The 14,254-nt window shown below is 34.2% G+C and overlaps 1 protein-coding gene across 1 annotated transcript; it reads right to left on the reverse strand.

Moving 5' to 3' along the window:
• Positions 1–2,905: 2,905 nt before the first annotated feature.
• On the reverse strand, positions 2,906–10,357 carry LOC114318529 (ERBB-3 BINDING PROTEIN 1). Its single transcript, XM_028265447.2, has 10 exons — positions 10,123–10,357; positions 9,869–9,986; positions 9,585–9,669; positions 9,329–9,478; positions 9,033–9,186; positions 4,481–4,696; positions 4,256–4,392; positions 4,081–4,172; positions 3,374–3,553; positions 2,906–3,213 (listed from the first exon to the last, which is right to left on the reverse strand). Exons 2-10 carry the CDS (start codon positions 9,957–9,959, stop codon positions 3,134–3,136), a joined length of 1,185 nt encoding a protein of 394 aa, XP_028121248.1. The 5' UTR covers positions 9,960–9,986; positions 10,123–10,357; the 3' UTR covers positions 2,906–3,133.
• Between the last annotated feature and the right edge of the window lie 3,897 nt (positions 10,358–14,254).

Here is a 14,254-nt window from a genome sequence, read left to right on the forward strand (position 1 = left end):
CTGTCAAAAGTAAAGGAGGGACCTTAGGCCAATTTTTCCTAAAACTATACTATGAAAGTAATAAGGATTTTTTTATTTTTTTATAAAATTAATTTCTTTTAAAATAATTTTTTCAAAACCAATTCAAACATGCCTTCATCAACGCCAATCTCTGTTTGCTCTTCCAAACATTAAAAATTAAAAATATTCATTTTTATATGATGATGAATTCTTTTGGGGGCAAAAATAAATTTTGAAAATTTTAAAATATCATTTTTATGTTTTTTTCTTTTTGTTAAAAAATAAATCAAAAACAAATACTAAAAACGAAACCAAAACACTTTTTGTCATTTGGTCCTTGAATTGTCATCTCTATTTACTCCTTGTGCCTAATAAGGTGGCTAATTTAAATGTGTGACGACTTTCTAATGAGGACACTTCACCCATCAAAAGCACCTATACGATTGACAACCCAAAAAAAAGTATTTATGTTAAAAATTAAAAGATATCAAAATATATATATATATTTTTTATACATTTCTTCACATTAACAAATATCAAAAGATATTTGGAGAACAAATATCATTTCTTGTAACAAATTCTTCACACATCACTGAAGTGTAGAAAATAAGTCTAAAAAGTAAGTTTTTATATCATTTTCTTATATTATTTAATTTTGTTAATACTGCAATGTAATTAAGTTTAGTTGTTCTTAGAATGCGAAATATACTGTATATATCTAACACATTTCTAAATTCTAAAGAGACAGTTATTTAAAAGTTAATAGTAAATTTAGTGAACATATGTGACCTCTGACAAAATTGTAACATTTATCAGACTTTTTTATGAAAATTGTAAATTAACACTTTGCTTGGTTACACTTTTTCAAAAATACTTTTCAGAAAATTTTACTTTCTTTTTTTGTTTTTACTGAATTTTTTTAATATTTTAAGTAATTTTTTTTACTTTTTAAGTATATTTATCTAAAAAGTAAAAAATTTGTGAAAAAACCTTTTAAAAATTCACTAAATACCAAAAATACAAAAAAAATTACGAGAATTCAGTACATTTTTTGTATTTTCATATATTTATTAATTTTTTAAAATATTTTTTCACAAAATTTTTATTTTTTAGATGCATCTAAGAGATGCATCTAAAAAAGTAAAAAAAAAATATTTAAAATTTTAAAAATATTCACTAAAAACAAAAAAAAATACAAAAACAAAAAAAATCAATTTTCAAAAAACTTAATCCAAAAAACTCAAACCAAACTTAATCTAAAAAACTCAAACCAAACACACTGAATGTTACTTTTATAAAATATTTACAAATTCATGAAAAAAAAACTTATAACCTAATTATTAAAATTGATAAAATTTTCGATTTGCAATATTTTTTAAAAACATGCATTGAAGTGCTATTTTCTCAATTTTTAATAGGCACACTTAATTGCTTTTCTTGTTGTGTGCCTCCTCTTTCCTTTCTCTCTACAAATCTTCACTTTGCCCGTTTTCCTTCTTTACCTAGTTACTAACAACCAACCATTGTCCACTGTCAAAAACAACCACATTCCACCCATTGACCACCGCCCCCCCCCCTTCCTACTTTTACCACCAGTCTCTCACCAACATCTAATATCTTTTACCACCAGTCTCTCACCAACATCTAATATCGTGACCTTCTTTCTCTTTCCCTCTCGTGTTTTTATCTTTCTTCTCATTCTTCTCTGTATTCCTAATCCAACCACAGTTTCTATTACATTCTACTTCCTTCGAGTGGCTTAACCTCTAATGTGAATCTCAATCTCAATGCCTCTCTTATAGCCGCTCTCCTCAACCTACTTGACTATGTAGAAATTTTATCCGTTAAGCTCACTCTCTCCCACCCCCCACTTCAAAATCCCTCTTCACAAGAACCAAATCAAGAAATTCTACGGAGCAAATCACCTAAAATAAGACATTACCCACTTTGTATCAAATCTATGAAATCTCTTAATATTCACAAGTCACTTGTTACAAAAATTAAACCCAAAAATCAAAGACAGATACATCAGACAAGGATTCGGCATGGGTTGAGAATGGTAACTAGAGAGGGAGGGATTGGGTAGAGGCTCAGACGGCCTTTGGGCAGTGAGGGAAGGAAAGGAAGGGAATAACAACAATCATGACAAACATGGAGGGTTCGCCGTGGATGAAGGAAGTTCGGATTTGACAAAGAAAAGAGTGACAGAGGAAACAAATGGAGGGTCGAAGAATCAGATGTTGTAGAGTGCGAAGTTTTTTTGGTGAGATCTACAATTTTGGTGTGGTGTCATTTAGTCATTGGTTGTCCCGCAAACTGAGGTTCGCAGGACAGCCATGTATAAATTTGAATACTTCCTAAAAGCACCACACAATTACCCCTATAAACTTCTCACATTTCTAAGAAGACTTCCCACTTAATTCTAAAAGGAGTAGGGAGAGGCAATGATAAGATTATCCGATCGAATTAATGAACTTTCTTAATATAGGCTCTATAAAGAGAAATTAGCAATGAGGAAAAAATGCATTTAAGACGAACTCATGAGAGAATTAGGTTATGAAAAAAATATTGTCTGTAATCATCTTAGTAATCTATGATACACTTGACAATTAGCATAGTACATATGTAATTTTGTATAGCAAGTTCCAATTCTACTTTCGAAAAGTAAATAAATAAATAAAAAATAAAAAATAAAAAGAAAGAGAGATAAATGCACCGAAGCCTTTGAACGTTTTTCTTAAATTGTGTTTCAATTTTGAATTAGTACAATGATTTATTTTCTCCAAAAAAAAAGTATAATGATTTTATATAAGATAGATATAGGGAGAACTTTTTTTCATTTTCTTTTTCCTCCGCAAATTTTCCACAAATCCAAAATCCAAATATACCTTTAATATGATCACACTGCAAGAAGAAACAGTTTGTTTCACATTATGCAAACATGTTCACTTTCAGGTTTTCAATTGTCAATAGAAAATTTTTCCATTTAGGGAAAAAAAAGAAAAAAAAAAAAAGAAAAGTAAAACCTGTGTACACAATTGACCTTGAGAATGAACTCATATAAGCAAACAGATACAAATAAGTACCCAAAATTGGAAAGCAAAAAGGGAAATACAAATCAAACGTTTAATTCTCATTCTTGAGTTGCTCCATCTGGGGTTGCATCCATAGGCTCGGCGTCTGCTGACTCCTCAGCTTTGTCACCCTTCTTACCTGCAAAATTCAGACGATTAGGGTTATATAAGAAACCAATATATAATTCCATTTTGCTTGAAATGTCGTTTCCAAACAAAAAGGAAATAATCAACACTGGATGATTTGGATTGTGAAGGTAATGATTTGCCAATACTGGATAACTACAACTGCAACATACCTTTCTTCTTCTTTCCACCACCTTTCTTCTTTGACTTTGTGCCCAAAGCTAACCAGGCTTTGATTTCAGGATCATCTATGGTTTTAGTAGGTTGAAGCTCCTGCAGAGGATGGGATGTTATGCGATCCGACCCATTTGGCATTAGCAGAACAGTGAATTTGATATGAGCAACATAATCCCCTGCCCAACAAACCAATTATTCAACATAATTAGAACAAAATATACACAAGATTGAAAACCTAATTTAGAAAAAAAATATACACACAAGATTGATAACCCAACTGAACACTACACAAGCATAAAAACTATGATACATGGTACAAGCATAGGGTGCAAGTTCATATCTAGAGATTGGGCCCATCAAACCTCAAATTTTAGCATATGTGAACTAGGCAAAAAATTGCCATATATATATTTATTAGTATATTATGTGAGGTAAAATGATAATACATGTAACATATCAAAAACATTTAACTCATTTTATAGCAATTATACAACAATATATATGATAGTGTTAAATACAAACATATAAGAAGTGTCCGATGAAAAGTATCAAACATATTCCACACCCTTATTCAAGTGTAGATTATCCGACACGGGTATTTGATTTTATTTTGTAGAGTCCATGAATATAGCATCGAAGCTCACTAGCAATGTGCAAATCAGCTAAAATTCAGCAGATTTCAGTCCTGTCAGACATTTCTTACCAGGCTTCTCATGAAGAACAGGATATGGTTGCAACAGATCATGATTGACGCATTCTACCAATCCGAACCGAGCACGCTTCTCTTCCAAAGCCCTGCCATTTATAAAATTTGAACACATTATTAGGTCATAGCGCAAAAGACAAATGACCAAAAAACAAACATGTATTTAACAAACCTTGCTGTAAATGGCATGATGGGAAATTTCTGGCTTATTTCACTGAATATGAACCTAGAAGCTTTCATTTTCAAGTGATAGTTCTTATCAACAGCTCTTTTGTAAATAGTTGTCTGTCTCTCGTCTAAGAGCTTAGGCTGCAAATTCAACACCAACATACTAAGGACCAGGAGCAAGAGAACAATTACAATAATATGCAACACTATACAGAGTTGCCATAATTACCTTGCCTTCGCCTGTGCTTGTGACTATATCAATTGCATAAACTTCATTCTCCTCAAACTCAGCATCATCAACTCTTGTCTCGGGATTCGAGACACTCAGTACAACCTTGTTTCCATCAATCACAAACTGTTTCAGTTGGTGACTGAGGACACCTTCAACAATTTTGCAGTCATAGGCAGCAGCAACCTTCTGGATTGCTTCTGTCACATCTTTGTTCTGTCACAAACAAAGAGATTTAATTAGTGAACAAGTTAAAGGGTATCATAAAAGCATATCAGAATTAAGTCTAACCAAAAATGAGCTGAATGATAAGAACTTGGCATAGAAACCCACATGAACCCACAGTTTAGTCAATTAATGGTGATTTCAAATTAATTTGCCCTATCAGAGTAACTATGACAAAAGCCTCATTTGGAAGGTCCTTCCATAGCTTCTGAAAAGTATTCATCATATAGAGGCATCAGACTGTCCTGTTCAGATGTGTACGGAAATATTCAACCTTAGTTGCACGAAGCGGGAGTGGGAGCGGGAGCGGGGTCGGAATCGGAGAATCGTAGGCATTCCAAGAAGCATTGGTAGGGAGCATTTGTATATATATATATTAAATAATATAATATATAAAAATATATTGTAAGATTATATATTTTTTTCCTCTAATGATAATGAAAATATATGTTATAATTTTTTTTAAAAAAAGTACTATAAAAAATCATATGTTAAAATATTATAATTATTTACTTTTATTCTATTTTTTTCATTTATTATAAAATATTTATATTAATTTTTTTATCTATTTATTTAAAATGTTTTTGTTAAAAATTATTTGTTTTATTTATTTTCTTACAAAAATCAAATAAAAGGAGAGAGAGGGAGAGGAGAAGAAAAACAATCCCAAGCCCAACTCTCCTATTTATGATGCAAACAAATCATCTAGTAACCCAAACAATAAATAAAACAGGTCACAAGCCCAAACAAATGTTTGTATGGGTCCAAAAACAATCCCAAGCCCAATAAAAATTCCCAAGCCCAACTTTTATGTTTATAGCTTACAAGCCCATACAAATGTTTGTATGAGTCTAAAAAAAAATCCCAAGCCCAATAAAAGTCCCAAGCCCAACTCTTATGTTTATAATTCCTAACCCTAGCAGCTGCTGCTTCTTCTTCACATGCTTCTTCGCAGCCTGGTATGTTTCTTCTTCGCAGCATAACCCTAGCAGTGGTAGCTGCTTCTTCGCAGCCTGGTTTCTCTCTCTCTCTCCCCCCTTCTGTGTCGCCATCGCTCCCATCTAGTTAGATCCGCGATTCTATCTTGACGGAGACGCGATTCTATCACGAATCTTGCGACGAATCGTTGAATCGCGATTCTAGACGAGAATCGTCTCCCATTTCGACGATTCCTGCTACTAAGTATTCAACAATGCAAGGTGACATCATAATGGCATTCCTAATGGTCATCATATGATAAATTCACTCTTCATACAGGTCAACCACAGCATGTCACAAAAGCCTTGATAAGCCAAGTGTCTTCACAATTAACACGAGTGGCTACAATGAAATGTTTTTGGTAAAAAATAAGGATCAATCAACTCTAACTCGGCAATATATATGGCAAGGATTGAAGTTCACATCTGACTACATGTAAAAGGAAAAGGTCACAAATAATAAAACTGTGCAACAAATACAATTATTTTCTACCTAAAACAATTCCACATCAACCAATTGAACCTGTGTTGCATTAATATTTTTACTAACATTAAACAGCAAAAAGCCACATAAATGAAGATTTCTTTCCACATACACACAGAAGGCTAACAATGCAGAGAGTGACAAAGTAAACACGATTCTCTATCAGTGTAACTATGACTGAAAAAAGCTTCACAGGAGACAAATCCATAGCCTTTGACTATCCTCTTCATATAGAGAAATCATGTCTACCCTTCAAAAAAAAGAATCTCAAACAGAATTAAAAAGGAATACAATTCACTATCATGTCCACGGTTCAATAAATAAGAATAACAAACAAACAAATTTAAAGGAAAAAAAATTCAACTTCACCATTTGAAGAACTGAAAAGAAGATCCAAGATTGTCTGTGACTTAACCAAATAAAACAACCTGGTGGGATTAGCAACAAAAATAAATATCTTCAAGAAAGAAAAAGCACTTCCTGAACCCATTGAAGTGAGCAGGCCGTCAAACCTACAAACAGCCCTATCTAAGCTTTTCTCAATAATGTACAAGATTTTGGCTCACCTGGGAATTTAGGCATCAGCAATATAGAATAAAGATCAACCTAAAGTAACCCAAGTATGGCCGAGCAGAATATAGGCAACAGGGAAAAAGAGGAAATCAACGAATGATCGATTACCTCGGCAAAGTTGCCTCCTTTACAGGTTTCATGCAAGAATCTATCAATAGTACATTATATACACAGGTAAATTTCACAATTTGGAGAGCCAAAAAGCAAATCCAAGAGATAGTCTGTGACTTAACAAATAAACCAACTTGGTGAAATTATCAATAAAAATAAATACCTTCAAGATAAAAAAAAGGACTTCCTGAACCCATCCATTGATGTGAGCAGGCCATCAAACCTCCGAACAGCTCTATATAAATTTTTCTCATTGATTACAGGTTTGACGCGAGAATCTATCACTATTACATTATATACTCAGGTAAATTTCACAATTTGGAGAGACAAAAAGCAAATCCAAGAGATAGTCTGTGACTTAACCAAATAAACCAACTTGGTGAAATTAACAATAAAAATAAATACCTTCAAGAAAAAAAAAAAAAAGGACTTCCTGAACCCATCCATTGATGTGAGCAGGCCATCAAACCTCCAAACAGCTCTATATAAATTTTTCTCATTGATTTAAAAGAATTTGGCTCATGTGGGAATTTAGGCATCAGCAATATAGAATAAAGATCAGCCTAGAGTAACCCGAGTATGGCCATGCACAATTTAGGCAACAGGGAAAAGAGGGAATCAACAAGTGATCGATCACCTCGGCAAAGTCGCCTCTTTTACAGGTTTCATGCAAGATTCTATCACTATTACATTGTCCACAGGTAGTTATCTGATTTCAAAATATTCTTACCATGTTACAGTTGAGCACTTCTTACATTTTCTACCTTTACAAGATCTGATAGCTTATCCAATATACCTTTGATACAATGAGTTATTACGTATGCTGATAGGTTACAATAACAAAATGAGAATGAACTCGTCATTTGTGGTGCCTTTATGCATGAAATAATATCATAGACAACATCAAGAAAAATAAACATAAAACGAAGTAAAGAAAACCTGAAACTTGAAAGATTAAAAGGAAAAAGTGCAAAGTCTTGGACACCAAAAGCAACTTCAAAGACACTCTTGAAGAAAATTCAATGAAACATGTTTCACTCATTATTTGAACTTTTGAAGATGGAAAGTGGGCCAAAGGTACGCATTTTACTATGATCAGCATTTTTAGTAAATGACTAGATCTATATTTAGGGTGACCAACTATAGACGACGTGGATATCAGTTCACTTGGTGAATCTTTAGACAATAACATGATGACAATGCTACATTCACCCAGTATAGATCATGTCATTCACGGTGCACGAGTCGCAACACAAAACAAATTACAAAAACCATTCAAGTTCTGCTAAGTAGAGATAAGTCATCAAAGAATTTTATTCTAAGTAGTTTAAAAATTTTGTCCCCTATCGGAGTAACTATGACAAACAGCTTCATTTGGATGTTAGCCCATAGCTTGTTCAGATTATTCATCATTTAGGGGAAGACAGTAAATATATAAGCATAATAAGACACGCACACACCAACACACAAACATCTCAATTTTACAATCCAAATTGAGTAACAAATCCCCAACACCGATACAACTCTATCTTGTGAAGTGAAACCAACTAACAAAATCATCATTCAAATCTAAAATTCTTTCATGACAAGAGGCTCATGTTATGTTGCATTTTCAACACAATATGTCATACGTGCCACCTTGATGCCTGAGAAAGCCAGTCATGAATAATGAATCGATGACAATTGCAACTGTCATAACACATCCACATATACAGTTTTACACATTTATCTATCAGTATAACTATGGCCAAAGATTCACTTGGATCTTGCTCCACAGTTCTTATCTAGGAAGCACAAATATGAACATGGACGCGGATAAGGACACAGGACATAGGGATTTAAAATAATATAAAAAACGACAGACACAAGCATATGGCAAAAAAATTATTTTTATGAAAGGCATTGGATCATAGCTTAATTGCAAAGCCATCCATATATGAAAGGCATAACAATGTTCACCCCCAAAAAGACAAAATATCTACAATACAAAGCTATGATCCAATAAAAAACACACATTCTATGAAAACAAAACCACACAGTTACTTGAAAATTCATTTATCCAAACAGATTTCATTGATATATAAAATGAGGAACCACCAACTCCCATCATTCAAAATTATGCTTGCATCTGCATCGTGTCAGGTTAAAGCGAAAACAAAAGTTAGGACTGCAAAAAAATTACCTTTTTTCCTGGCCTTACAAGCCTCAAAGCAACCTCAGCAGCAGTATTTGCAGCAGCAATAACATCTGCTTGCCTACCGGTCACTGGTCCTTGCTGAATGACATAGGTGTGTGCAACTTCAGCAATGAAACCATCTATGTGGCACCCCATGGCACTGCATCCAAACAAGAGCACATCAATATTCACTCACAGCAGGAACTACACAACCAATAAATATATACATTTTTTGGGTACATTGGAAGAGAAAAAAAAAAACTGTTTGTGTGCGAGCTTAATGCTGCTTCGAGGTAACTTACATCTTTAAGATATCACCTTCTTCCAACACAGTCTCATCGCTCGCAAGTGGAGAGAAATGGCAAACAGTGTTGTTTACAGAGATACATGTTGGGAATGCAACACCCCTTTCAATCTTCTTCTTCACATTCTTGTACATATTGCCAGTTTGTCTTTACACATCATACACAATTGCAACAAATTTAGTATATCAACAGAGCCCAAAAACTTGAATCTAATACATATCTATATAATTACATATATAGATAAAGAACTTACTCTCTGATGAATGAATCGCCTTTCTCACAGATATCAACAATCTTAGCCTTTGGTTTGCATTCTGATATTAACAACTGCAAAGCCTCTGCACATTTTAAAAAATTCAATAAATTTGTCAAACTGGGCCATCAACAAAAGATGCAAACTTTTAACTACAGATATGAACAAGTCCTCGAAATCTACATTTTTCCATGCCCTTTTTTTTCAAAAGATGCAAATTTTAAACTACATACATAACACACAAATATATATATATATATATAGAGAGAGAGAGAGAGAGTAACTGTTAACGATCTCGGCGGCACTCTTGTACTTGGTGACGACTTCAGGAGAGGAGAGATCCAGCTCCTTCTCTTCCCTTTCATCGTCCGACATCGCTTCGAGCTCGAGAAATCCCTGAAACTGCGATGATAAAAACAAAAACAAAAAACCCAGAAACAGTAGCTCAAATAAAAAACTTGAGTTTATTAGAGACCTAAACACGATTCAAAACGTAAACATAACCATAAACACAAACACAAACACAAACAAAACTCACCAGAAAATTGGCAGGCGATGGATTAGAGACAGAGATAGAGAGAGAGAGAGAGAGAGAGAGAGAGAGTGAGCGAGCGAGCGAGCTAGGGTTTTAGCCAGAAAAGGGTTTCAACAACCTAGCAAGCAAGGTAGGTTGGGCGGTGGCTCTTGCTCAGGCACTGCTGTGTTTATATACAGAGAGGATTTGCGTTACAGGCTTTGGGTTAGGGTTTTGCTTTATTTTATTTATTCTCTCCTTTTTTGCCTTTTTTTATTATTTTTTTTTTAGGGGGGGGGGGGGGGATTTTATTTTTTATTTTATTTTTTTAACCCGTGTATTGGGATAGATACCAAATAAATGAAAATTGTGCTGTTGTGATAAGGGATGACAATTTAAACTCGGTTTAAAGAGGACTTGACCTCTTAATTTGAGTGATTTTTTTAAAAAAAAAATATCTTCAACGAGACAGAAATGGTATTTAAAAATTAATCTCTAATCAATTTTGAGTTGGAGATAGGAATAAGTGTTCTAGCCCCATACCTGGTTCGTCTCCGTCCCTGTCCCTGTTAATCCCCGAAGTGATATTACCATTTTACCCCTCTATATATATACATAAAAACCAAACCTTCCTCACACAGACTCACACTCACTGCATCTCTCATCTCCCTGACTCCCTCCCTCCCTCCCTCCCTCCCTCCCTCCCTCTATCTCTTCTTCTCCCTCCTTCACTCAGATTTCTCTCTCACTTCTCATCATCATCATCGTCATCATTATCATCCAGATCCACCATCGTAAAGTCACCGATCTAAACTATAAAGCCACCAATCTAACAGATTGTGGTCCGTGAACCGTCAAGCCACCGATTTGAACAACTCTCTCTCTATATATATATATGTGTGTGTACCTATTGTTGTTGATGAACAAATATTTTTTTTTTCTAAGTTAATGATTGTTGTTGATGAACAAATCTGCCCAAATCTGTTGTTAATGAACAAATCTATTGTTCTAGATTTGTTGTTGATGAACAAATCTGTCCATAAACAGATTAAATTTTTTTTTTTTTGGTTGCTCTTGTGTGTGTGTTGAACAGATCTGTCAAGGATTTTACGGGGTCGAGGAAACCCGATCGCCGTTAGGGCGGCGGGGACGGGAGAGGTGATGCATTACTCGCCGGGAATTGAGACCGGTGACGGGGATTTTTTTATCTTCAGGGATCGAGGACGAAGAGTGTCATCCCCGACCTTGCCCCACCCCATCCCGTTGCCATTCCTAGCTGTGACATGTTTTTATTTTTATTTGCTTGATTTTTCTTGTACATTTATTCAAAGTCGCTAGAGTACAAAATATTTTTTTTCTTTTTTTTCCGTCATTTATAAATTCAAGATACAAATACATTTTCACAAAATCTATAAGATTATAATAATAAATTTTTTATACCTATATGTGATTTTAGTAATATAGAAGTTATTACCGTTTAAATTAGATTTGTTTCCGATCGTCTATAAAGACAATCTAGTTTTGGATTTATTATATATTTATTGTGCGAACATGGATTTTGCATGTTAGAATAAGTTGGAGCTCTGCAATCGAACTGGTTGTCTATAAACTGAGATTTGTAAGGACAATAAACAGTATAAGTTGCTTGGCTGAGATTGGTCAAAAAATCCCTCCAATAATAAAAGTCAACAACTTAGAGAGAAGGAATAAAGTGAAGGAGAGAGAATTTGATTAGCATACAGGCCCATTTCTTCTTTTGTATGAGTCGATCTCAAAGCCATGACATTCTTTACAAAACAATGCTCTTCCAAGAGCTTTCTTTGATATTCAGTTGAGCTACTCCAGCTTGGTCAAGCTATGACCTGAGCCTAAGTCAACACATTAGTCTAAACAAGTCGCCTCATTTCTGAATGTGTTCGGTCTACGTGTACCTTAACCCAACTTGTCTTCGATACACAATAATGTTCTTCCGAGAAGAGTTTCCTTTGATGTCTAGCCGAGCTATCTCTGTTAAGATGAGGTAATTGTTCCTGAGGAACAAACTCTACAACCTCAACCTTAAGAATCTGTGCCATTAAGGCGATCCTCCAGAGAAAGGAGATTTACATTTTCAGATGATTATATTGTATATCTCCAGGAACATGAGGTACAAAATGGAATGTCGAAAGATGATCCAATCAACTTTCGTCAAGCCATGGAAAGTTCCAACTCTCATAAGTGGATAGAAGCCATGAATGAAGAATATAAGCACTGCAAGACCACTTAAGTTATATTGTGACAATAAGTCTGCAGTTTTATATTCCAATAACAACAGGAGCTCGACAAAATCAAAGCATATTGATATCAAGTTCCTAGTTGTAAAAGAAAGAGTGCAGAGTGGACAGATTTCCATAGAGCACATTGGGACAAACTCCATGATAGCGGATTCACTTACGAAGGGACTACCACCCAAGGTCTTTCATGAGCACACTGCTCAGATGGGTGTTGTTCTATTTGAGAACATTCTGGTTTAGTGGGAGTTTGTATTTATATTACTGCTTTATGTCAGCCTTGAGTTTTATCTATGTAATTAGATTAATTTCTGCAGAAATGAAATGTTCAGTTTATTACGCTCTGTTACGTATTGTGAAGTATTGATCTCAATAAAGTTAAGTAGGACCAGTTGGAAATAGGCATGTATGGATCACATCACATGTAATTTCCATGCTACGCATCCATGATTGATCTATGTCATTTAGCTGTATTAGTATACGTGACCATTGGTGGGTCGAGTTACGATTGATGTAACGAAGACCGCTTTGATCATATATTAATATAGTTAATGGACAAGATTGTTTGGATACCCTCAAGTTATGATAACAAATTTCTGAGCTCACTAAAGTTAAGCACATTTTTCAAGATACATATGTGGTCCAGTGGGAGATTGTTAGATAATGTCTCAATGGGACCACATAATTAAATGTGGTGTTATCATTTATAAGAAGCCTACAATTTAAGTGATTCAATTTAGTTAATAGGCTTAAGGGTATATGTGTTATGGACCTAATGTGTAGATACTAGTTGTATAATTTCTATTTCTATGAGGGGCAGAAATAGAAATTAAAACATATTGGTTAAAGTTGGTTTTCATTACCTTTCAGTTTTAAAACCAATAATGGTTAATTTATTGGTTTTCATTACCTTTCAGTTTTAAAACCAATAATGGTTAATTTATTGGTTTTCATTACCTTTCAGTTATGAAAACCAATTACAACCTTTAAAAGGTTATGGTCCCTATTCCTTCCCAAGGTGAAAAAATAAGAATACTGTTTTGTTTTTCTAAATCCTCTCAAGGAGAACATAAGGCACCAAAGGGGAAATGATTAGAAGGCAATAACATAGTCAATATCAAGGTTTTATTGACAATCAGACGCTTCCGTTTAACCGTTCATCGATGGATTCAGGTATGTCATTTTGTCTTGATTTCTTGATGATATACATGGTAGATGATCCGAAACATCCCCAAAAACTTCTGGAATCCCACGCTTCATGATCATAAGACTTAGCCTGTTAGAACGATCCCACTTTTCAAAGTACACAGTTTCCTCAGGAGTACTTTGTGTAGTGAGAGCATTCGGTTTTGGCATCCTTAATGCCAAGTCTATGTCCATGCAGCCGAGAACAATCAATATGTTCTCTTTCCAGTCCTTAAAGTTTGTTCCATTTAACATTGGAGCATTGTTCATGTTGGCAGAGATTGAAGTAGTCGACATTAAAGCTGAATCGAAAAGAAAATAAAAGGAATAAACAATTATACTCACATTAAGTTACCAAACAGATAGTCTCTAAATAAATTAATTTAATGACAACATCTCAAGATACCTAGCACAGCATTAATACCAAACCTTTGGGTAGTGATATTAACTGTAAGTGGTATTCTTGTTGTAATGATCAAACATTGACAATAAGTTATGTCAAATAACAAATCTATCTTTTGATGGATTTATTATTCACATTAGGTTTCCTTGACAATTGGCACATGTTTATCACCACAAAATGTATGTGTAATTCTGCCAAGTCTTAATCATGTCTTTGGACCGATAAATACCCGCATGAGATATACAGACATGAATTTCAAAACTTTCCATATAAAACAATCTAGACAAGAGAGATCACT

Source organism: Camellia sinensis, chromosome 10 (genome assembly GCF_055761805.1).
Source record: "Camellia sinensis isolate YWXY chromosome 10, ASM5576180v1, whole genome shotgun sequence".
In the NCBI taxonomy this organism is placed as follows: Eukaryota; Viridiplantae; Streptophyta; class Magnoliopsida; order Ericales; family Theaceae; genus Camellia; species Camellia sinensis.

Coding starts and splice junctions, on each gene's coding strand:
- LOC114318529 (XM_028265447.2), bottom strand. CDS start 9,959: ATGTCGGACGATGAAAGGGAAGAGAAGGAGCTGGATCTCTCCTCTCCT. Junction 9,479..9,584: donor GGCGATTCATTCATCAGAGA/GTAAGTTCTTTA, acceptor TGATGTGTAAAG/ACAAACTGGCAATATGTACA. Junction 3,554..4,080: donor TGTTCTTCATGAGAAGCCTG/GTAAGAAATGTC, acceptor TTTGTTGGGCAG/GGGATTATGTTGCTCATATC.